Below are 24,724 nucleotides of genomic sequence, written 5' to 3'. Positions count from 1 at the left end.
TTTGGTTGGTTGGTTGTTTTACTCTGAAAAAGAATTGGGGAGAAATACAGAACTGGGAAGCAAGAAAAACTAAATCTAAGAAAGGTCTGTGTGGTGTCTACTTAAGGTCACAGATCCACAAGTGGCACCAGTTTACACAAAAGACACACATGATAGGCCAAGAAAGAAAACCAGCTGTTTTCAATACAATACTTTTATGCTAATGGCTCTGAAAACAAAATCTAGCTGCTAAAACCAGCATTTAATACTGCTTGTGTTGGAAGCAAACCCACAAGTCCCATTAGCACCATCTTGTTCCTGACAAATCAGGCAGAGAATTTCTGCTCCACAGAGCTTGGAGGCAGTCAGAGTTGTTTGAGCCAGGTGGTCAACGAATGGGGGGGGGGTGGTTGATGGATAAATGAGACATCTGCTACTGAGATCATGCTTCATTGAGAATTCCCTGAGGAGCCCAGCTTAGCTGACTTTCTGGCCTATGAACAGGGCAGGAACAGCAGCCAATGACAAGGAAATGAGTCACAAATTCCTTGTATATATCTCAACAGAGGGCAAATGTAAACCTAGCCCTGCACAGAAGGCTGGGGGCAATAGATACAATGGGTCTCTGTAGCCCTCTAAGGCAGGTTTAAAAATCTGAAAACTGTTCCAAGGAACCTCAGGGTTAGCAGAGGTCCCTCAATGAGAAATCAGCAACAGCATGAAAGCTGCCCAATCAGAACACACGTTTCCCCACAGTAGGCAGCTACAGGGAGGTATATTGTGATATACAGTTCGTGAAAGGCAGTACCCCATTGGTCCAGCATGTATGTCCCAAGACCTTCTCCAGCACTTCTGCAGCACACAGGACTTCTCTGACACAAGGCTGCGTGCGAAGGCAGAACAGGCAGGAGCTCAGCACTGCGTTAGCAGAGATGAAGTTCCCCTGAATCAGGGTTGGCTGCACTGACCAGATCCAGTGAGTTTGTCCATTCATGATGCAGGCTGATTGATACTCAAGAATGGGACAGGCACGAACGGAGATATTGACCAGGCAGATGTACAGACAGTGAGAATGGACATTACACCACAGAAACAGGTAACTAGTTGGCCATGTGAAGTCAAAAGGAAGGTCAAAAAACCAACAGCAAATATAGTGGACACACAACATTTGCCTTGTTATAAAGTAGACCTGCTAATACTGACACAACTACAGTGCAAGTGAAGTCACAGCTCAGTTTAAAACACCATTGCATCAACTGCTGTGTTAGCTTTGGAGGGAGCAGCATTTCACCAATAGAAATAATCATGGGAGAAAAAACCTGTACTTCATACCACCCTTTCACCACACTTCTCCTTGCAGGCTACTCAGAGGTGAAGCTTTTTGTTCCTGCCATGCTACTACAGTGTGTGCAGCTCCTTCCTTTCCTTTCAAGGTTGTGGGAAGCATGACTATGTCTGCCCTCTTCCAGTCTCTTCCTATTTTTCCTATTGGTATTTCAGCCACACAAGAGACTCCAAATGCACACAAATTCAGACACTCGAGCAAGAATATTCCAGTGACAGAGATACCCATTTGTGTTGGAAGCAAACCCACATGTCCCATTAGCACCAGCTTGTTCCTGACATCCTCTTCAGACACCTGATTTCCCCCCAGCACTGCTGTCTGCACTGCTCCTCTGTGATGCTTCTGCTCGTGGCAGTAGAATACCATACACACTTCGCTCATGGTCAGGCTTAGTCCTTCAAAGGGAAGATGGAGCAACCTTCTTGCTGATAAGCTAATTTTCAAGCGTAGGTACGGATGCATTTGAACATTCAATTCCCCCTCTGCACACGGGGCTGCTGATCATACTATTCAGTTCTCCAGTCCATCCTTACTGACGCATCATCAGCTTTCTCAGCACAACCTGGAACTGTGAAGTAAACTGCAGCAGTGCACAACCCCCTCTCAGTTTTAATATATTCAGTGTCGTTACATTTTTGAGGTATTCTGGACGAAACTCACCTCTAAGACAGAGGGTTCACTTTGAAGTAGTACACGCAAGTGCCCAGACACAATGTGGGTTTAATGAATGCAGTTCTCTGCTGTTACTGTGAGGGAACGGTGACTTACATGGGCAACTCGTGGCCCTCCACAAGCTTGGCTGACCTCATGGCAGGGGAAAGCATTTAGGGAAGGGGATTCTATACATTCCTGCATTTGCCTATTCTGTCAGTGAATTCTACTACAATCGGGGCACTCTTTTTCCTAAAACAGTTTTAAAACTAGAGGGAGGGCCACCGTTTGCCTCCCTTTAGTTTTAAAAGTTCAGCGCAGCATGTGAACAGTTGCCACATTTCTTCTCCGTAAGATTCTTAAACTAATTTTTTCCTGCACTAAGTAGCCCTGGTCCTCAACACTACTACTAGTTGTGACTCTGCCTTTACAACTTTCCAGCCAACTTCTTCTCTCTGCCTATAGCTAGACCACTCTTTCTCTTTTCTTTTCTGAAACAGGCAGGACCCGTTACACACTAGGCAAAAACTCATGTTCTAATTGTGTTTTATGTTTCCTTTATTAGTTGTGGTTGATCACCACTAACAACAACAAGGTTCAGCTGCTTTATAATGGCATCCTTTTGAAGAGAGACTCCTCGTGCCAGTGATTAGTTCACTTCAAGGGCTCAACTCAGTGACCGGCATCCATTCTTCAACATCTTTCTTTGCATTCAATCTAGAGCCTGGTTCAAGCTTTTCCAGATCTAAAGCATGGCCCAAACTTAAGGCTAATCTCAACAACCAACAGATCATCACCAGCTCATGAGTATCACCTTTGCTCTTCCTGTTTCTGTTGCAGGACTTGGCATCTAACAAGGTAGAAAAGGTGGAAGATGGTGACACAGTACAAGTTAGATGATAGTATCTGGTATTTTTTTAAAAAATGGGTGGGGGGTTGATAAGAGACTTTACAGAGGCAGTTGCTAGGGATGGATGGGGAATTAAGTGAGTCTGCATTTTTAAGTGAGAATACTTATAGAATCATAGAATAGTAGAGTTGGAAGGGGCCATGAAGGCCATCAAGTCCAACCCCCTGCTGTTGCAGGACACCAATTTACACCATCCCACTCAGATGGCTGACCAGTTTCTTTTGGAATGTCTCCAGTGTGGGAGATCCCATCACCCCTCTAGGCAGCTTGTTCCTCTGTCCTCTGTACTGCTCTGACAGTGAGGAAGCTTTTCCTGATATCTAGCCTGAATCTGGGTTGTTGCAGCTTGAATTGATTATTCCGTGTCCTACCCTCTGGTATCAGCAAGAAGAGATCTCCACCTTCCTCTTTGTGACAGCCTTTGAGGTACTTTTAGTACTTGTACTTCCCAAGATTGAGCAGAGAAAAGAATTCATCTAACTATTAAATTCCATACATTTTGAGGCTTGCAATCATTTGGGAAAAGGGGTTGTGTACAAAAAAAGAGTACACTTGGAAAAAAACACACAGGACAGGTTTCTTAATGGGAAAATGCAGACATTAAGAAATGCATACCAATATATACATTTGGAAAAAAGTGAATGGAAATACACCTGAAAGTCCATGGAGAAGGAAAAAAAAAAGATTCACAATCGAAATCCAGGGAAAGCTTGCTGATGCAAAAATTAGAATCTCGACAAGATCAAGCCTGACAGATTAACTTATTCCTTGCAGGTGCTAATGAATATGGGTTTCATTTCAAGTAGCATTTCCCTATTAACTAAAAATTAGGCTCAATGTAAACTACAACCCAGTCATATGTAGATTTTTGTTTTTGTTATAGACACAAATGGAGACAAGCAATTATCATACCGAATAGTTCCTTAAACAAGACTCTAAGTGGCTTGTTTGCCTGTGAACATATTCTAACAGATTTTGCTTGCATGGCACCTGGATCACAAGTGTGCAGACACTTTCAATAGTGTAGTAAGACACATTAAATCAGCCTTCCCCACACTGGCTGGGCAGTGCTAGGAGCTGTAGCCCAAGACATCAGTTGAGCACCAAGTTGGGGCTGGGGTTAGGCTGTGTGACATATTTCACATGGTTGGTTCTTACCTCATCCCTAATACCGATCCTCTCTACTTCTACAACCAAAGACACCTATAGCATATGGTTTTCTGAAGTGTGTAAGTACTCCGCAGCAGTTCACTAGTCGAGAGGAAACCTAGCTCAGTCCTACTACAAAAGGCAGTTAAAGTAGCTTCAAATCTGAAAAATAATGGTTCATTATGTGTGACGGGGGAGTGCAAGACAGGCAGAAGGAAGCCTTGCTTCTTGCACTTATCAGAATGGTACTGGCTGAACTGACCCTACTGAATGGACTAACTGGGAACCATGATATCGCAAACAATCTGGCTTTTCCCTTGGAAAAGCCAAGATCTCTCAACCAGAGCTAAGTGCAAAACAGTGGCCAGGGAATGGAGTCAGTTCTCTCCTGCACCCCACAAACCAAACAGTGGCATATATACACATCTATGAGTTACCAAACAGGATTTAACACAACACTCTAAAACTGGCCAGCAAAGCCGAACAAAGAACTGTCAAAAGGAACCAATTAGTGCTCCTATTTTACATATGAGAAACATGGAGGCCAAGATTGAAGGAATTACAACGAGGCCAGCCAGTAGATGGACTTTTGAAACTTTACTTGCTCACATTAAAGCAAGCCAGAAAACCTGCAAATCACCCAGAAACCTACCAGCAGATCCCAGTCTGTCTTCTGCACACTTCTTTTAAAGTCCCTTTTCCATAATACAGGATCCCTTCAGCTTCCCCAGCCATTGTAGAACAATGTAGCCAATTGGTCCCAACAACAGTGAGCCAATAGACCAGAATGAGGAAGACTATGATTCTTCACAACAGCCTCTCCATTTTCTTTACCTGCTGGGAAGACCCCCCCACCCCACATTCCTTGTTACAGAGCAGGTTTCATGCAGCCAAACTAACCCACTTTATATTTTAGCTTTGCCCCTCTGCAATTCCAGACTGTATTTTTCGGGGCACCTTCCTTGGCAATTATATAAACCGCCCAACTTCTAAGCATTTTGCAAAGCTAGAAGTAGAGGCCCAAAAGAGAAATACCAAGACGTGGTATGGCCTGAGCCCCCTTCATGTACTAATACCCACACACTATACTACTAAAAGACTCTGAACCATGTCCTAGGAATCCTTCAAATGTGATCTGCATATCACATGAATGAACACTCGCCTTGGTAGCGAGAAGGAGCAGGAGTTGTGTTGCTAGAAAATGAAGAAGACACATTTTCCACCAAAAAGAAGAAATGCTTATGGCAGGAGCACAGAACCTCTTTCAGTCCAAGAGTGCCACTCCATTCCAGAGAAGTTCTTGGGAGCTGCATTCCCAGGGTGGGTGAGGCTGCAGGCAAACAGGTTGTGATCAAAATGCCTAAAATATCAGGATATTTTAGGGTTTTTTTATTGCCAATAACTAAGTCTTAAGAGAGACATGTCAAAGTTTTAGAATGGAGAAAAAACTGCCCAAAAGCAGGGAAATACCGAACAGTTGGTGGCTGGAGGAAAGGGCATGTGGCCATGACCTGATTTGGCCCCCTTCAGGGCCTGAGTCTCTGCAGCCCGGATTACAGTGTCTAGTCAGAAGGCTCTGCTCCGGAGGGTCTCCTACAAAGGCTCACTTCCCGCAGCTCAAACCCACCAGCTTGCTGCAGGAATTGCATGACACGCAAGGCACGCCACCACATGAAACAGAAGCACAAGGATCAAGTTGGTGATTTTAGGGCAGTTGCAAAGATATCTCCTCCATCTTAGTAAAAATATTAAAATTCTCCAAAGGTACAAGTTCAGAAAATCTTCCACAGGGTGAGGAGTTTTGTTTTGTTTTTAATTCTAGCCCCGCCCAGCTTCCCACCACCTCCCCCTCACAAGGCTCATGCTAGCTCGAGTCCTTCAGAAGCAAAGGAAAGAAAGAAATGCCCATGAAAAGGCCATAAAATTTAACCCAGCTCTTCATGAGCCCATGAGCTGCATGGACAGTAGCCTCACTGTTACTCTGTGAAAGTTTCCTTTCACTATCATTACTGTACAACACTGAACCAACTGGCAGATCTGCTACTTAAGAAATCTGTTTAGTTCCTGGTTTTAAACAATTCTCCCCATGTATTCAGAGAAGAGGATACCCTCTCACCAGAAGAACACTGTTCGGGGTGGGCAACATGGCAGGAAGAAGTACCTTTCAGAAAGCCAGTACTTCCCACCCCGTTTTTCCTTCCACACTGTGCACCCTGCTGACAGAATCAGTCCGAATGCTGCCTAACCCATGGCCCAACACACGGCAACAGACTTTTTACACTCTGATTTGATAGCCGTTCAAATCTGGCATGGCTTTGGGCTCAGTAGGTTTCTTCTCTCCAGAAGGCCTAGAAGATGACAAAAAAGGGGGAAATGTAAGTGAAACAGAATGTAGGAAGAGAGGAAGCTTTTAATGAGTCAGACCACTGGTCCATGTGAGCCCTGCTTTGTCACCCTGTGCAGGTTCACATAACAGGACAAGTGCTCTTTTACCACTGTTGGTCTGTTGCACTGTCTGAACCCCATTGTGGTATTTTAGCATGGTACCTTTGGATTTCAGAAAACAAACAGAAGTCTGCTCTACGGTTTCATGGTATTGCAAAGGCTTGCTGTGTCAACCAAACCTGGACAACACAACACACTGTGGTACCAAGGCCACGGCCAGAAGCAGGCTGGCTTGTCATGGTGTGTGAACCCAGCCACCGACTGGGAGCAGCTCTTCAGGATTTCAGGCAGTTTTTCCAGCCCTACCGGGAAACACCAAGGACTGAACCCGGGAAGTGCAAAGCATGTGTTCTACCACCGAGCTACAGCTCCTTCCATTTTGTGCAATGGAAAGCCATTATTCAGGAAACATCTGCAAAGAGACTGCTCCAGCTGTGGGGCTTTATACCCCTTCTTTCAGTATCTCACACAGTGCTGCTGCAGATGTGGGCTTCCCATGGACACCTAGCTCAGCATAAAGCTATCCTGGCACAGTCTCTTTGTATTAGGTATGAATTGCTTTTCTGCAATGCACTGTGATCTGAGCTAGTGGCGGCCTTTGAGCATCTCCAGGACTAATCAAGGAGACATTCCAATAAATCCTAAAATACACCTCTTAGGGAATATAAGCCGCACTAAACACAGGATTCTTCTGTACAACAAGAGGCTCTGCTTAAAGAATAGCACTTTTAAAGGAGGTGTTAGCAATAAGGAGTTGTGTGTACTGGAAAGTTGCAAAGGCAAGTATATAAAATATGCCTCATTATTTTGAGGTCAAAACATGTACTGTATTGAAGTTATACTTTGAGCTATGTGGGTGACAAAAATTGCACATAAATGTTTGATCATCACTACAGAACAAACACCCTTCTGTGTGCTTACCGCCTCTCAGTCCGGCTGTTGCGACGATGCGGACTGGACTGGCTTCGCTGTGGGGATGAGACGTCCTTCTTCCTATCCTTGGTGGGTGATGGTGGCCCTGTTCCTTTACTTATCTGAAGGAGAATGACAGCAAACAATAGTTGTCATTAGTTACTTCCTTTATCAGGAGGTGCAGGAAGAATGCAGCAAGAATTAAGAGTAAGGAGAAGGTTACAAGGGTTGCTAAATCTAAGCACTTGCAGGGAGTTCTTTTTAATGTTCCAGGCACAATCTTTGCAGCAAACCTGTAAGCTACAACAGAATTATCTCCAGTTCCACCTGCCTTCCGAAGCCCTGATCCTAGACAGAGCAGGGGCCTATGGTGTAAAAATGCAGGTGCTTATTTAATGTTACGGGCAGCCAGAGCCTTGGTGGGCATAGACTTTTTCAGAGATAAACTACAAGGCTGGAAAAGTGTTCTGACCTTGCGGCTGATTCTCTGAGCTTGCAGCACTTCCACCCACCCTTGCAGCTGGCACAGGAAGAAGCAGAGTCACAACAGAGACTGGGTTCAGGGAGTGCTGTGCGGCACAAGGGGGGAGTAAACAGGGGCCACTATGATGCAAAGCATCCTGGTAGTGCCTCAGCATCCTTCCCTCAGTTAAATGAGACGTCCATGTATGCCCACCCGCCCCCTGAGATCAGCGGGAGAGGCCCTTCTCCGGGAACCCTCCGTGAAGGAAATTAGGAGGGTAGGTACTCGGAGGAGGGCTTTCTCTGCGGTGGCGCCCAATCTATGGAATGCGCTCCCCAGAGAGGTCTGCCTGGCACCATCGTTACTTGTTTTTCGGCACCAGGCGAAGACCTTTTTATTCAAACATCATTTTAATTGTTAATATTATTTATTTTATTCTTTGGCCAGGGCGACTTAAATTTTACTGTTATACTGCTAAATTATATTGTTTTATATTATGTTATTTATTTATGATTGTGAGCCGCCCCGAGGCTTCGGCGAATGGGGCGGCATAGAAGTCCTCTAAATAATTAAACGAATGAATGAGTGAGTGAACGAAGTCAGCCGTCTCTACAGGCAGAAGGAACACAGACGCAACCTTTCCCACCCTGCTCCTTCTGCCCCACAGGAAGTGCCTATAATACTGTGCGTTTGGAGGGCTACGGCATTTGAATTTAACTGTGCCCTCAGTGAGCATGGCTAAGGCAAGATTTGGATGGGTGTGTCAGTTCACACGCTTGGCTCCTTTGCTGAACTCACTGTCGTGAATCTGTATGTCTCCTGCTGCAATGTGCAATTTGTGAGTGTGTTGCACTTTCTTCCCCTCGCCACCCCTTTCCCGTATTTGCAAGGGAGGTGAACTGGACCTTTGATGTTCCTTCCAGCTCTGTGCCTCTGCTTCTCTCGCACATCGACAGCCACCCACGTCCCAGCTACAGGGTCAGTCCAAAACATTTGAACAAGATGACAACTCCCGCCTCACATTCCACATGCAAAACACTTCAGCGCTGGTGACTGGATAGCATTCTCCACTGCGTCTGAGGGAGCGAGCTAGTTCAAAAGGTGCAAGATGGTTGTGTGGCATATACCACCCTGTCTCCCGACAGAAGGGAATGGCTGGGATGCAAGTGGCCACTCATTCTACCCAGTAATAGGGCTGGCCGTGCCCAGCGTGATATGGATAGAAGCAAGCAAGATGCTGTTACTACTGTGCTGGCAAAAAGGTGATGTGTTAAAGTAAGTGAGCAAGCAAATCAGAGACTAGACTAAGTTTGTTTCAGTTGACAAATCACTTCAGCATGCCCCATTTACAACCCCAAATGTGAAAGGGAACGCATACTCTCCAATAATTGTCATTATCATTATTAATTTATTTCTGTGTTTGCAAATATCCAAAATTACATTTGAATTCTCAAACTGAAATAAGGAACAATGACGGGGCAAGTGACAATTCCTCCCTTGCTTTCCAACAGCTTGTGCCTATCATTATCATCATCACATTACATTTCTATACTGCCTGGAGCTGAAGCTCGGGGCAGTTCAGAACATTTAAGGCACCCATCCAGATTTCAAGCAGGTCCGACCCTGCTTCGCTTCAGACTAGACATCAGCCTCTGCAGGACTTTGCCCTGAAAGGTGGAAGACACATTTTGCCCTTAAGCATGCAGGTAGCAACATTCAACTCAAACAAGAGTGTTTGCCTTTAAGGTGTGACCCCAGCAGACGGGATTAAGCATGAATAAATAGTCCATGTTAACAAGCCAGCTAAGTACCTCCAGCAGCAATCTCACCTTTAGCCTCATGTCACGGGAACGCCTCTCAAGCTCCTTGCGGAATTCCTCACGGCCCAGCTTCTCCGCATCCAAGATGGAATGCTTCCACTCGATCTGCTCCACGCTGTGCGGGTCGTGAGACACACACTGGCCGAGCTTCACCTTTTTTAGGGTGTGCCAGCAGCGGCGGTACGCCTCCTCATAGTCAAAGATCAGTTCGCTCAGTGTCCGGAAGGTGGGTGCCTTGTACATGAGATCCTCACGCCGACTAATGCCCAGTGCCCCATAGCGGCCCCCAAAGTTCACTCCCAGCACAATATGGCGGAAGTAGTTCCCTGAGAAGTAGGTTTTGAAGCTGATGGGGAAACGCTCCAGTGTTGGCATGTTGTTGGTGAGGTAACTGTTAATGGTGAAGTATTCAGGAAACAGGTGATGTGACAAAGAGAAAACAACTCAGATGGGCCCCTTTCCACTTCTACAGTATCTTAGCCAGACTCTATTAGTTAGGTTCAATTCTGTTGGATAGATAGCAGACCTCTGGCTGATCCTGGTTCCTTTAAAATCAACTTCTCTGCCAAGGCCAGCTGCACAAGTGCTGGGGGTGGCTGGCAATATCTTGTCCTTCTCCTTGCTGCAATATGGAGCTCTTTTGGCTCCCTGTGGCTTTTCCATCCTTTTATATTTTTTTTCTGGAAACCGGGAAAGTTGGCTTGACAGCCAGTTTTTCATCTCAGTTTGTGCAGCCATCAGCTCCCTCTTCAAAACATTTACAGCAGCACATTATATTCCACAGGGTTTTTTGTTTTGGTGAGCCATGGGTGCACCAAAATTAACTTTAAATAATGTTTCACTCCCATGAGTACAAAGACATGCTAATGCGGGCCTTTGAAACTGCTGGTGGGGCCACTTTTAGTGGGGTTGCCAATATGTAGGGGCAGCAGGTAACTTTCCTACAAAGCATCCAGCAGAGGCTTAAAGACCTGCCCACTTCCTGGATTTTGCTTGCCAGGCTGAAGAAGCACCTTGAACAAGAGAAATCCACGCCCACAAGGGCTTCTCTGCAGAAGAGTGTCTGCGGGGGATTTTCTGCTCTCCTTCTCAGCAGGATCCTCAGCTTCTCAAGTTCTGCCCTTTTACTTTCCATGAGAGAGACACTTTTGCACCCTCCTCCCCACTGCCTAGGGGCTGAGGAAAGGCTGAAAGGGTATTCCCCACCTCTTAAAAGAAAATAGTATCGAATCCCTTTCAAATGGGGATTTTGAGGGAGAACTGAGATGTGGACTGGGAGATACCCAGAGGAAAGTTCCCAAATGTAACCAATTTCCCTTAAATTCCCCCATTTTAAAGGGACCCTGAGTTTTGAAGATTCTGAAGTGCCACCTGTACTCACTGCCCTTTTCATGGGCTGGTTTTATTGGTGACGTCTGTTTTTATTGTATTTTATTGGATATTTATTGCTTTTATGTCTGTTCTGTATTATTTTTAATTTTGTTTGCCACCCTAAGGCTGTTAAAGGTAGCCTAAGAATGTTTTCAGATAGGTTATACCTACCCAAAGGCATTTTGCTGACAGGTGAAACAGTACATAATATACAGTGGGTTTCACATGCCAGTGTATAAGAACAACAGCACCAAAACTAGTGCATTTCAACAGGAATTCACATACTGTTCTAAGATGAAAGGATACATTCCCAGGATCACAGCCTCCAGACACTTGATTGGCAGGGCCTCTTTCGTCATTTCTTTGGCCAGATCCATCAGCCTATGGAACAAGAACAGGCAAGGAGCAAGAGAATTGCATTATACTGATATTATTAGAAAGGATTGTATCAAGCAGAGCATGTGCTGGGAGAGATGCAAAACAGGAAAAAGAAGAATGGACTAGAATCACACAACGGCAGAGGAGAAGCTGCGCAATAGGTTCTAGCTCAGTTCCTCATGATGCCCCTCTCCTACTGTTGACTCAGAGCTTCCCTTCAATGATTCAGTGACAATTCATCTTCCACACCAGATTGCATTCTCAGTATATATTTGGAATCATGCCTAATATGGTCCATACAGTGATGTTCCTCCCATCTCATGTTAGTAGATGTCTGCCATTGGGCTACCAAACACCTGGAATGGAAGTCTGCATGAAACATACTGCATGGATATCATCTGCAATCCATCTATGTCACATCAGCAAGACTAAGGGTTCACAATGCTGGATGAACTCAAGATCTGTGGGCATTTATTAGGAAGAATATGGACTATATAAGCAAGGCCTGTGAATCTGGGGTGGAATAACAAAGCCCAATTTGTTCTTTTATGGGCCAACATTCATTCATTGCTAGTGCTATTGAGATGGATCCTTGAACAGCTGGAAGAAAACCACTCTTGGACTGGGGCAACACGTAACAGCTGAATTCAACCTAGCGTTCAACTATTGTGCTGAAGCAACTTAGGGAGGCCAGATACGGGCCAGCCAAGAGCTCAGCTTGGGCCTTTTGCTCGGCCAAGAAGGGAAAGAGCCTTCAGAGAGAGATCTGGAGTGATAATACTTACCCAGTCAAAGGCCTGCTCTTCTTGATTTCAAAGAACTGTGTCCCAGTATGATTGTACCTGGGAGAAAGGAGTTAAGGGCCAACAGTTCGAAGGGCTGTTGGAGGGGGATACAGCCATCTACCATCCACCACTTCCAGAAAACGCTTTTGAAAATGCAAGGAATCTGCAGCACAAAGAATTCAGCAGGAAAACTGTGCTATCTGAGCCAAACTAAATGGGAGGGTTTGCTTCTGTGAAAAATTTGATAGCAGGTGTGTGTGTGTGTGTTCCTCAGGACAACATTTAGTTCTTTCCTCCCCAGCTACAAAGTTGAATGAAATTGTCCCAAACATGTTGCTATTCTCCTTGGAAAAACATTGCTCCAAATGTTGCAATGATGGGAACCCAGAGGTGGCTTTCAGGAGAGCTGAGAGCAGCATTCCTCATGCTTGCTGCCAATGAGAGGTGCTGCTGTCCAATGCATCTGGTGGGCACCAGGTTGGGGAAGGCTAGTCCAAAGCATTTAACACCACGGTGCCAAGCCTCCTGCCCTTAACAAAGGTGAAGAAGAAAAGACCAACACGTTCCTTCCTGTCTCTCTGTTCCTGAAACAGGAGATCATCAAGTCAAACACATTTTGAATACTATATTTTTGGTACCAGGGAGACTGAAGCTGGCAATGGATGAACTTTGCCTTATTTATGTAGCTGATTTTGGGAGGACAAGGAACAAAGAAAAGGAAACTTGTAACCCAGCAAAACCACAGGCTGCAACAAACTGGGGGCAAGTTTCATTTCTCAGTTGGGTTGACTGAAGCGCCAAGCAGCCAAAAATTTTCTCTTGTGGTCAAGTTCGGGAAGTGGCCTTTCTTCCCTTTTCATTCCTTGGTGATTTGGCAGAAGTTGAAAGGATACTGAAGCTCCCTGATGTAGCGCTGTATCGCTTCCAGGCGCTCAGGGATAGGAGTGGACGGCTGGAGCATAGGCACACTTGGTATGGGAATCTGCATGCAAGAGGGGAAGGGAAAGAAAGGGAAAGGGATGAGATCATCCACTTATGGCCTTATCCTACAAAAGTTTAGATAGAAAAAAGATCTAAAACTCCCAGCATGCCCCAGCCAGTTATGTGCCCTAAGCAAACATTTTGGACAAAGCCTGCATCCAGACACAGCGCTAAAGACACATTAGATCATCGTCCCACTTAACCACATGAAGTAGCCCATTTTTCCTGCTGGTGGCCTGACGTTAGCCATGTCAAAAGGAAGTGTGTGTGTGTGTGTGTGGGGGGAGTGTTTATTCTCCCATGTTCAGTCCCTAAAAGGGAAGTCTGATGGACTGAAGAATTCTTAAAAAGGCAAGAGAGATGCACTGATATATGGGACCCATAATGTAGCTGGAACTGTGGGCGACTTCACCTGTTCATTGCAAAAGCAACCCCAGCAGAAAGGAAAAAGTACACTGCAGATTTTAAGAAATGTTATATCTATGATAATAAGCAGCAGTAACATTTGGTGGAAATTTCCACATTTGGTAAATGGTCAAGAATTTCATTAGGGTTTTTAATAATAATAATAGTAGTAGTAGTAATAATAGTAATAGTCATCATCATCACGATGACAACTTAACGGAATCCCCAAAATACTTTATAAACATGTTGAAGAGAACTTGATTTTGTTAAAAGAACCAAACTGGGAGAAAGTGAAATTAGTAGATGCATCCAGCCCTAGTAACAAGCAGATATGGCAAAGGAACACATTTCACTTCTGTTAAGAACAGGAGGTTGAGAACAGGATGGGGGCCATGCTGGATCAGAGCACAAGCCCAACTAGTCTAGCGCACTATTCCCACAGTGGCCAACCAACGGGAAGCTCATAAGCAAGACTTGAGAACAACGGCACCCACCCACCCATGTTTCCAACCATTAGAATACAAAAGCACCCTGCACCTGATTCTGGAAGTACTACTTAGCCATGGTGTCCAGAAGCGATTGACAGCCTTATCCTCCACGACTTTAATCCCCCTTTAAATGCATCGAGGTAGATGGCCATCAGAGTATTTTAAAATAATTCTATGGTTCAATAGAGAACTGCTACAGTACAATGCAGGTGTCCCTGCTAGAATTGTCTCAGATACTCTCAAGAGAAGGTATTAAAAGGCGCTGGGGCAACAACAGCCATTCCTAGTGCTGCAGAACTTGGAAATATTCAAAAACATGAAGTCTGAGTGAAAATCATATGCACCAAGCCAACATGGATGATACTGCACACATTTACAAAGACCAGCTCTTAGGTGGAGGGAATATGAGGAGGACAGTGTCAAATGACTGTGACATTTAATAGTTATTCATTTTCTCCCGCAATGGTGCACTCAGAAAGAGGAAGAGAGAGAGTTGAAATGTACATGCCAAATCCAATCAGAGAGCTGGATGGGCTCCTAGAAATGCAACATGAGCACTTAACTCATACATTTTCAAAGCTCTGGGAATGAAGGCACCAGTGCTATGCAGGAGAAAAATGAGCGAAAGATTCCAGAAAAAAAGAGGTTTTGCTTTTTTAAAAGATCAGTATGAGATTGCTCAAGCCAATGAATCAAGCTACATGTAACAACGGAAAGAGGGGTAAGATGGGGCAGCATGCAAAAAAGAGACAGGAGCAGCAGGTTCTCAAATGGTAAGAGCTGGTGGTCAATTGAGTGTGTGAGTGAGAGCTGCCCTCATCTCCAAAGCAATATGCACTTCCTGGAAAAAGCAGAAGCACTTGCTTGCTCTTCCCCATCCACTTTACCTCTAGGGGATATACAGTTCGCCCAGACATGTAATAGAGACGACTTACAGCCCCCCACTTAACCAATTAGACTGATGAGGAGTTCAGCATATGCAAACCTGGGCATGAAGCCCAGACTGGGTTAAGGTTTCTTCTACACCCAGGACTCCAGTCTTTTCCCTTACAGAAAAAGGGAGGAGGGTGAAAGACCGTAATCTGTCCCTCTTATCTCAGAGCTAACTAATAAGCTATGCTAATGCTTTGTTGGGATACTGCCCTGCTGCAATTTCTTCTCCTTAAAACATGCCAGAGAAAAAGCTGCCAGAGAACAAGCCATTGATATAAGTACCTGCCAAAAGGAAACATTAATGTTGGGCTGGCTATTAGTCCCTTCTGAAGAGAGTTTTGATTCGTCGATTTCTCGTTTATGACTACGCAGTAAATTCAGTCAAGAAGAAACCCCCAAGAGGTCTGTTACCCACCAGCTGCTCTAATCACTCCTGAAACCGCATGTCTCCAGCCTTGCGTTACTAGAGGCAGATTCATGCTACCATGTTTTTCCATGTGATGGTCACAGCTACTATGCAACAGCCAGCTCCTCTGACATTTCCAGCATGAGCCAGCTATTGTGATTAGAGCCAGTTTCATCCCATCCCAGATAATACCTGCAGATAGGGAATAATGCTTGCATGCAATAATTTGGTTACAGTTTGAACCAGTGGTTGTTCACTGCAGAATGCCAACAGAGAGCCCAGCAGAGCAGGGGGATATAGAAGATATACTTTAGAGCATGAGTCCTCAAACCACAGCCCGCGGGCCGGATCCAGCCCGCCATGCCCATTTATCCGGCCTGCCTCAGTGGTTTTGGACTCCCCGCACCCACCACCCCCTGCCTCACCACACACGCGCATGCTCGGAGACAGTTTGGGACTCACTGGGGGATCTCCGAGCGAGCAAGCCGCCGCTGCCCCACCAGCCCGTGCTCGCAGGAACCCCTGCCTCACCCACCTGCGACTGTTGCCACCGCCTTTCAACCGGCCCCCTGTTGAAAAAGTTTGAGGACCCCCTGTTGCCACTGCCTTTCAACTGGCCCCCTGTTGAAAAAGCTTGAGGACCCCTGCTTTAGAGGTTCTTTAGGATGTTCCTTAACAGAGCAAATACTTCATTGGAGGCCACTCTGCAGAAGCCTTGCAAAGCAATTATCTAATGCAAGCCTGGGGAAACTTCAGTTATGAGAGCTACTTTTTAAACTAGAACTCCGAGATCCACCAATCAAAGCCTTACACTTTAAATAATTCTGACCCAAGGAATTTGTTTTGAGGACCAGAACGGAAAAAAGGCCAGAGTTTTTCCAGGCAAATATCAAACCCTGAGTACTCCAAACTTTCTTCATTTTAGTAGTAAGATCTTGAGCAGTTTTAAAAATTGCTGTTTTAAAAATTATGTTTGAAATCCTTGCTAATCCATTGCAAAATGCCCAGACATCTACCAATAGACCCAAGTGCACCACCTGCCCATTTCTGATCCAGTGTGTGTGTGTGTGTGTGTGTGTGTGTGTTTTCTGAGGCAGGAGAGTGAACACCCTGTGCTTCTGCACAGTTTTTGCAATGCAGACAGAAACATTACATCATAAATCTAGATGAGAATTCCTGCCTTTGAGCTGCCAGATCCCCACATCTAATTAGAAAACTGTGGATTGGATCTCACCCAGATGTGAGAAGTCTACAGAACATTCCCTGCTAGAGGTTGGAACTGTGGAGATTTGGTAGGAGTACCATGCTTTGGAGATTCAGATAGCAGAACACTAATTCCAAAAGCATCAAAGGAAAGCAAAGTGTGGCAAACATGCACAAAGCATGCTCTGGAATATATGCCTCCAGCAGGCTTGGCAATTGCACTGAATGCAGTACTGGCCAGGGCATGTGTCCAGTGCAAAATCAAATCATGAGATCCCAGCAAAGTACCACAAGTTTTCCAATGGTACTGGAATCCTTGTGTACAATCTGATAAGGGAGAAAATTGCTGAACTACAAAAGTGAGCCTCTGACAAAAAAGCACTCCAGTGAGAAGTGGGTATTATACCAAATGTGCCAATGCAAACCCACTATGGCTAACAGAAAAGCAGCATTCTTTCCTCCCATTCATATGAGTAGCAAGTAGAACATAAAACAAACTTGAAAATGAAACTGTATAGAGGCAGACCTAGTGGTAAAACTAGTAGCTTTGGCTATTTCAAACTTGCTGATGCTTTTCAGGGCTTTGTGCTAGTGTGGTTAAAACTGCCCAGACCACCTGGGTTGCCATGTGATCGAATTTTACCAGCTTCCTTGCTGAAGACTTCTTGTATAGATGAGTCCTACCACCATGGGGGTCACATGGTATTTCCCCCCTATACAAGTCAGCTGTTAATAGCAGGTACAATCTGTGAGTAGAAGACTCTGTTTTATACCCTCATTTCAGTAGTACTAGTTTCCCATCTGTCCTCTTTCTCCCCAGAGTGCTACCTCCATTTTCCCATTCAACTCAACCATCTGGTATTGTCACTCACTAGAGAGAAGCAAGATATTTCAGGATTACATAAGTCACCGGCCTATACTGCTATGATATATTTCTGCCAAAGTACTGGTTATCCCAGACTAATTTTTTGCTTCATACAAACTGCATTGGAAATGGTGGTAAGTACATCAAGTAGAAGCATGAATGAATGAATAAGGAGGTACAAAATACCTCTTGCCTAGCACATACAGTAGACTCCATCATCAATGCCCTTTGAATCCCGTTCTTTGGCATGGATATAGGCCTGCACCTACCACCAGTGAAACTTTTTCCAACCGTGGATGCACAATAGGAATCCCTTTGTGAGATTCTGAACTATCTCCCCAGAGCAGGGATGAGCAAGTTGTTGCCTTCCTGAAGTTTTGGCCCACAACTCCCATCATTCCTCACCAATGTGCAGGCAAGGGCTGATGGAAGTTTGCTCATGTTAGTCCTATACCAATGGCCACCACCATCAGGGAGAAGAGGGTGATCAGGTTCTCCTTGATCAAGATTTGTCTCTCACAACTGGGATTAAGAATGTTACACTTCAAAGTCTGATACAAGCTGGCAAACCTTCTGCAACTTAGCTTCCTTTGCTTCCCTGCCTATTTATTTTCTAGGTCATTTCATGCATGTTGACTTGTAAAGCTCATATTATAGCGTGTTAGTTCTGAAGGCTGCCACATCATTTTTGCTGCAGTGTATTAAAACTGCAGTTTTTCTTATCTGGGACTCAATAGGGAGCACTGTTTAATTCCCACAAAACTTCAACCACAGAGAAGTACAGGCAATCCTCAGTTTCTACCTACATAGTTGAAATGAGCTATTTTGTTGACAGAGCCCTTTCACCCTCCTCAACCTAGAAAAAAAGAGAATAAAGTTTTCCAAGTACAGCAGGAAGTTGTCTCTGCAACTACAGTGGGCAAAATATGTCAGGCATGGCCCAGTAATGCTCATTGTACAGTGGCCGGGTGCAATCCAATGGGAATGCCTATAAGCCTAGGCAGGGCAGGAGAAGCATGGAGGCAAAGGTTGTCTCCAAGCTCCTCCAGTTCTGCACTTCATCAGAGGGGGAGGGAAGGAGGTTAGAGTGTCACCAGAATACCTTGCATTCCGACAGCCTTAGTCCCCCCCCCCCCACAATGGCTCCCCTTTCCCCCTTCTCCAAGGTCACCCTTACGTTCTTTCCATCCTGGCTGCATGGAGGAGAGGGATCCAAAGGCAGATCTCCAGCTCTGAGTTCAAAAATCTTCTTCAACCTTGGATCTGGGAATCTGAAGACTCCTACAGCCCATTGGAGTCATTAGGGCAATATAATCACTCTGCTCTAGATTTTAAGCAAAACTTAAGGGGTAGGATTAAAATATCCTTCAGTTGTTGCAGCAAGACACCTGTAGTTATCCAAAATATCTTACAAGCCAGTGTTAAAAGAGAAGCTTCCTCAATGCTATTCGTTCTCTAGCTCCTAAATCTTGTTGGTTGTTATCCCTATTTCACACAGTCCCTCAGAAAATCATAGTAGAGTTGGAAGGGGCCAAGAAGGCCATCAGGTCCAGCCCACTAAAGTTGCAGGACACCAATTTATACCATCCCACTGAGATGATTGTTCATTTCCTTTTTGAATGCTGCTAGTGTAGGAGAGTCCACGACCTCTCTGGGTTCCACTGTCATATTGCTCTGACAGTGAGGAAACTTTTCCTGAGATCTAGCCTGAATCTGGTTTGTTGCAACTTGAACTGATTACTCAAGATCTTGTCCTTCCTCTTTGTTACAGCTTTTCAGGTACCTATAAAATGATATCATGTCCCCTCCTCAGTATTTTCTTCTCTAGGCTGAACATACCCTGATCTCTCAGTCTCTCCTCATAGGGCAATGTTTCCAAACCCTCGATCATTTTTGTTGTCCTCCTCTGGACCCTTTCTAGGTTTTCTGCATCTTTCTTAAATCTCAGAACTCGGCACAGTATTCTAGATGAGGTCTAGTGAAGAGGTCTAGTGAAGAATATAGGGGAACTATGACTTCTTGTGATTTGGAAGTAATCACCCTCCATATGTGATTTAGCCAGTTATGAATGATGATGCACACACAGTTCAGCACTATCTCACAACAGTAGAGTCAGTTATCTTACTATGCTTAAAAAGCTGCTCAGAACAAGATAGGCAATGCAAGTTACCTTTGCTTGCAGTAAGGCCTCATGCATAGCAAGCAGAACTGTTGAAGCCCCCAAACTCCATCAAAATACACAGCACTCTCAAAATATGTTCCAAGGATGCTGCACTCTGGCAACTGTGCTTGAAGACCCTAGCTGGCCTTTCTAACAGAAATAACTAATAGGGATCTCCCTCAGGCACACACAGACACAAAGTTTACCTATCCTATTTCTGCAGGGAGACAGAATCCCGCCATTTTGCATCCAGAGTCTACAACTTACATCCAACTGTTGTTCTAGATCAGGCTCCACCCTAGTGTCCTGGCATTACATAGTTTCAACCCAGATTATTTATTTATTCATTTTCCATATTCACCAGTTCACTGGTCAATCACCCCACGGTTCACTTTCTTCACACATCCTTTCTCCACAAAGCCTCTCTCACCTTCGGTAGGTCCGTGGCTCCCCGGATCCGCAGAGCGACTCCTTCTCCCTCAGGATGGATCTTGGCCACATGTTTCCACATCCGTTCCCAGGTGGCCTCATTGATAGGAAGCCCCCCTCGGTTCACAAAGAAGGGGATCCCACCATCTCGGAGATCTTCATCCCCTTCTTCTTCCTGCTCTTCCTCTCTTTGTGCCACGCCTTCCCTGGTCTCAGACCGCAGCGAGACGGCAGCCCCGCTGCCGCCACCGTCCACTTTGCCACCCGACATCCCAGCATCCATCAGGGTGACCTTCCGTCGTTTACAGCACAGCACCTCCAGGCTTCTTCAGGTTGCCGGAGCCAGAACTAGGGTGGCTGAAGACATAGTGGTTAGAGAGCAGAGGAAACCTTTGAAGTCAGGCAGACAGGCGCACACGCATGCACGCACGCACACACAAAAGGGTGTGGCCCACTCACACAAGATCATCATGCTCTAATTTGGTCACCTCTCCAGCCTGGAGCAAGAGGCCGTTGATTTAGGAACTTAAAACAGGCGCTCCGAAAGAGTTTAGGGGAGCGTGACAGAGAGGAGAGAGAGTTCGTGGTTGTTTATTCAAAGAAAGCAAGATCGGGGTGGCTCTTCCTCAAGGATGCAACAACGGAACACTGATACAGTCCAGTTATTCGGAGAAAGTAGCGCGAAGGGAAGGGAAGGGAGGAGGGACACGCGTGCGGAAAACCCTGCCCGACTGTAAGGAAAGATCTACCTTGTTCACCTAGCAGGACATCGGCCACTAAGAGCAGCAGGTCCAAGAGAGCATCACAGGGGCAGGTCGAAGAGCCCGCCAGCCAGGTTCGGGCACCCGGAGCCTCGCAGTCCCCTTCCCCCAGACCGGCGGAAAAACGGAGAGCCAAAAAAAAGAGGCTGAAGGCGCGCACCGCAGGCAGGCGAGGAGGGGAGCGGAGAGGCGGCTTCCCGGGGTTGTCCGGGGGTGTCTTTCGGTGCAGCGCAAACCTCGCCCGCTTACAAGGCTGCTGAGCTCAGAGCCGGTCACAATGCCGCGAGCGCGGCCGGGAAAGGGAGGCGGCTGGCCGGCGCGGGAGGGAGGGAGAGAGGGAGGCGAGCGAGCGAGCGAGCGCCGGCTGCTGCTGCTGCTGCTGCTGCGCTCCGAGGAGAATTGCGGAGCAGCGCGCCCGCCCGCCCGCTCTCTCGCCCAGCCAGTCCGGCCCCGCAGCTGGGCGGGCGAGACGGAAGGACAAAGGCCGCCCGCCCGCCCGCAGGCAGCGGTTCTGAGCCGCTGGGCGAGGAGGAGGAGCCGCCGCCTGGGCGGCAGCGGCTGCATGCGAGGAACGCAGCGCGACGGCGCGTCCCGCAAGACCTCCAGGCGGCGCCTCCGGCCGAGCGCCCGAAAGGCCCGGCCTGCCGGTGCGGCCGCGGCTTCAGCGCCCGGGGGCTGCACCAGGGGCGGCCACCGCTGGGTCTCCCCACCGCCCCATGCCCGGCGACAATGCTCCCTGCGCATGCGTCCTTCCTGGCGGCTGGGGTTAGTTAAAGAGACAGAGGCTCCCCCATAATCTGGGGCGGCGGCGTTGCTGCTTTGGGTGGAGGCAGGAGGGGAAAAGACCTCCAGGAGGAGGGAGGCTCTCGATTCACTGCCAAGCCTTCCACGTGCGTTGCAGCACACTTCCCTTCTCCTCTGCGACCCTAGGGCCCGACGTCTGGAACTGATCGCTATTTACTGGGAAGCGGAAGTGCCCACTCTGTACACGCTCAGAGGCGCCCTGGTCGTCATGACTTGTTTGTCATACTTGAGCTCCGGCAGTGAAAAGGTTTCTAGAAAAAATCCTTCCCTCATCTTTTATCTGGTTATGCCAAGGAATTATCAGCATGGGGGGAACAAATCATTAAAGGGACCAAGGTTGTGTTCCTGAAGCTAAGCTAAGCAAGACTGCCTCGCATTGGCGGCTGGATGAGAGAGCCCCCGGGGTACTGCAGAAGTTGACAATGACAGTGTGGGTTGATAAGTGTGGGATAGACTGCTACTTAGTGAGCAGTAGTTGATGGGTATCCCATTCTCTGATCTCACCTGTCTGGGAATGCATTTGCAATCTTTCCCTGGCAATGGAGCTGAAGAGGCTGACAATGCTCCATGAGAAGGGTCCTAAATGTGGAGATGATCGGTTAACACCTGTGTTTTGCCTGGGAATTGGACTTGAAGTTTCAGTGGGCTGTGTGAGCAAACCCATTGTTCAATTTAATATGGGCTCAGGGTGTTAACTGTTCATCATAGTTAAAAATGGCAGTGAAGTTTCATTTTTTAACAAGCTATGGCTTGTAGTGTTTGCTTACCTACCATGGCATTGCATGTTGTCTAAAGGTCAAGATGCTGCTTTCCACAGTGGAAAACTCATGCAACGGATGCAGCAAGAACAACAAAAAACCGTTGCCATTCATGTTAGTGTGGGCAAATTTATTTTCAGATTGCAATATAGCTGCTGAAGCCATCATCCCAAACTTTGCCGAGAAGCTAATGGCAGTGTGGCCACACATGCTAACGCCTTGTAAGCAGCACCACCCCACCCCTGCATGCCTGGCTGACTTTTTGATAAAGTGTTTTTCTTCCACTGCTCTTCTCCAGCGGCAAGTTATCTTCACAACAGCCTTGAAGGAGCCTTTCTCCTTGCTAAGTGTAGCTGCAGTTTGCACACTGTTTCTCCTTGCCTCACTTTATTTTCTCTCACACAGTGGGGACAAGCCCCCTGACACAAGCCTAAAGAGACCCTGCTTTTCTTAGCCCCTTTGGAGAGTGCAGCTGTTTAAGCAGTTCACCCACATTATTTGCTCCCGTACCTCCTCCCCTGATGGTTCCCACGGTTCAACTGACATGCAACCCTTGCTTCCCACAGGTGCTTTTTTGTGCAACTGTTCCCAGAGAAATTCCACTACTGGGCAGTACAGAAATATCATAATTCCCATTTGTCAGAGCAATGCAATGGTGGAACCAGCTGCCTAGAGAGGTGGTGGGCTCTCCCACACTGGAGACATTCAAAAAGAAACTGGACAGCCGTCTGAGTGGGATGGTGTAACATGGTGTCCTGAAACAGCAGGGGGTTGGACCGGATGGCCTTCTTGGCCCCTTCTAACTCTACTATTCTGTGATCTGTTCCCTTCTCCCACTCCATGCCAATCGAAGGGAAAGCTCCTTGTTGAACTAGTGAAGACCTGGGCTCCTTAGAAATGGGTGACGCTTTCATGGGAACAGAGAAAAGAATGGAAGGGCTCAGGGATGGGAACTGCGTGGCATGGACAACACTTGGCCACAGCAGATGGCCAAGCAAAGCAGAAGCTGTGAGTGGACAGGAAGCTTGCAAGCTGTCTGGAGAGGCTCATTGGGTGGGGAAAGGATTGCAGGGATCAGCTGGGAGAAAAAGGTGGCAGACTTTGGGGGAAAGCAGCAACACAAGGCTGACTGATAGAAAAAATAGTGACATAGCAGTGATGGGCTAATTAAGAGAGAATGACCAGTGCAACTCCACACAGGACCCTGATTCTGCCTGAAAGTTGCCTGGGAGGTGCACTACCGCCACTGGAGGTCTGAGCAAGTGGGGAAAGGAAGCGAAGGCAGGGAAAAAGCAAACCCACAGTCTGTAGCTCATTAGCTCTGCAGGCTTTTTGTATCATACAAACCTGCCCACCATCACACATCATCAGATTATTAATAGTCCTTTTGTCCAGTTATTTCCTAAAGGCTTTTTTGTCCAACTAATTGAAATGCCTTAAAAGGGGAGGGAAGGAGGCTGGCAGAGGCCCCGGATAACTCATATCCTGGCCTCTTCCCTTTCCCCTGTAATACCTCCTCCTCTCCCTCTCTGAGGTTGCTTTCCTGACCTCAGAGGACAGTCGGAGGGGTTCTTTCCAGCTGGCTTTGATGATGTGCAGGAGGTGGGTTTGGAGCTCTGATTCCTAGCTCCATGGTTGGAATGACACCGCCAGTCCTGGATTTGGAAATCCAAACTATCCTATGCTCCCTGAAATGCTATCTGGGGGCCATAGGACCACTCCCTAAAAACATTAAAACAAGCAAAGACTTCATGACTACTGGATACAAGACTGACATTCCTTGATCTCTGGCTTGAAGTATGCCTTCAAGGCTTTTTAATTGTTAGGGCTCTAATTGCAGAGAAAAGCACTTACCATTTAGAAGTTGTTGCTGAAAGTTCAGTCACCACACTGTGTTGTTGATGTACAAACCAGTTCTTTGCTCTGCTTTGTAAACAACAACGATAGTAGTGAAGAAAACGGCCATCGCAAACAATTTATTGCAGAGAAAAAGATAAGAAGAAAAAAAGGAAGAGGCAGATTAATGGCTTGATTTTGGTTGTTCCATTTCCCCGTTATTATCCCACTTGTAAAAGAAAAATCACAATGTGTTTCAGGGGCTACTATTTTAGACCCCCAAATCCTTCCACATAAAAACTTAAAGACAGAGCTTAGTCTAGAAGCAAAATGAGCTAAACAAGGCACAATAATAAACTGGGCACAGAATCAAAGAGGTAGAAGAGGCCAATAGAAGCCATCTAGCAGAGCTTACCTGTTCCAAGATAGGGAACACTTAAAGCAGGAATGGGTAGCTTTCCAAACTTGGCCTGTATGTATGAGCTA

At 46.4% G+C, this 24,724-nt stretch overlaps 1 protein-coding gene across 4 annotated transcripts; it reads right to left on the bottom strand.

Annotated features, from left to right (window-relative positions):
- Window positions 1–24,724, bottom strand: VASH1 (vasohibin 1). 4 transcript variants are annotated; one of them, XR_006415286.1, is made up of 10 exons: window positions 24,654–24,724; window positions 24,257–24,328; window positions 20,081–20,436; window positions 13,102–13,190; window positions 12,209–12,265; window positions 11,331–11,426; window positions 9,684–10,065; window positions 7,401–7,513; window positions 4,687–6,382; window positions 1–2,825 (listed from the first exon to the last, which is right to left on the bottom strand). XR_006415286.1 is itself a non-coding variant. In XM_044435910.1 (9 exons), exons 3-9 carry the CDS (start codon window positions 20,360–20,362, stop codon window positions 6,310–6,312), a joined length of 1,071 nt encoding a protein of 356 aa, XP_044291845.1. In that variant the 5' UTR covers window positions 20,363–20,436; window positions 24,257–24,328; window positions 24,654–24,724; the 3' UTR covers window positions 5,380–6,309. The 4 variants fall into 4 exon arrangements, 3 of the variants coding, with proteins under 3 accessions (XP_044291845.1, XP_044291843.1, XP_044291844.1); XM_044435910.1 differs by lacking the exon at window positions 1–2,825 and having other exon boundaries at window positions 5,380–6,382; window positions 11,352–11,426; XM_044435908.1 differs by lacking the exon at window positions 1–2,825 and having other exon boundaries at window positions 5,380–6,382; window positions 24,257–24,325; window positions 24,654–24,715.

Source organism: Varanus komodoensis, unplaced genomic scaffold (assembly GCF_004798865.1).
Source record: "Varanus komodoensis strain SLA01 unplaced genomic scaffold, ASM479886v1 scaffold3, whole genome shotgun sequence".
Lineage (NCBI taxonomy): Eukaryota > Metazoa > Chordata > Lepidosauria > Squamata > Varanidae > Varanus > Varanus komodoensis.
This window is presented reverse-complemented; position numbering and strand designations above follow the sequence as displayed.

Coding starts and splice junctions, on each gene's coding strand:
- VASH1 (XM_044435908.1), bottom strand. CDS start 20,362: ATGGATGCTGGGATGTCGGGTGGCAAAGTGGACGGTGGCGGCAGCGGG. Junction 13,191..20,080: donor GAGCCACGGACCTACCGAAG/GTGAGAGAGGCT, acceptor TCTTGCATGCAG/ATTCCCATACCAAGTGTGCC. Junction 12,266..13,101: donor CGCTACATCAGGGAGCTTCA/GTATCCTTTCAA, acceptor CCTTTCTCCCAG/GTACAATCATACTGGGACAC.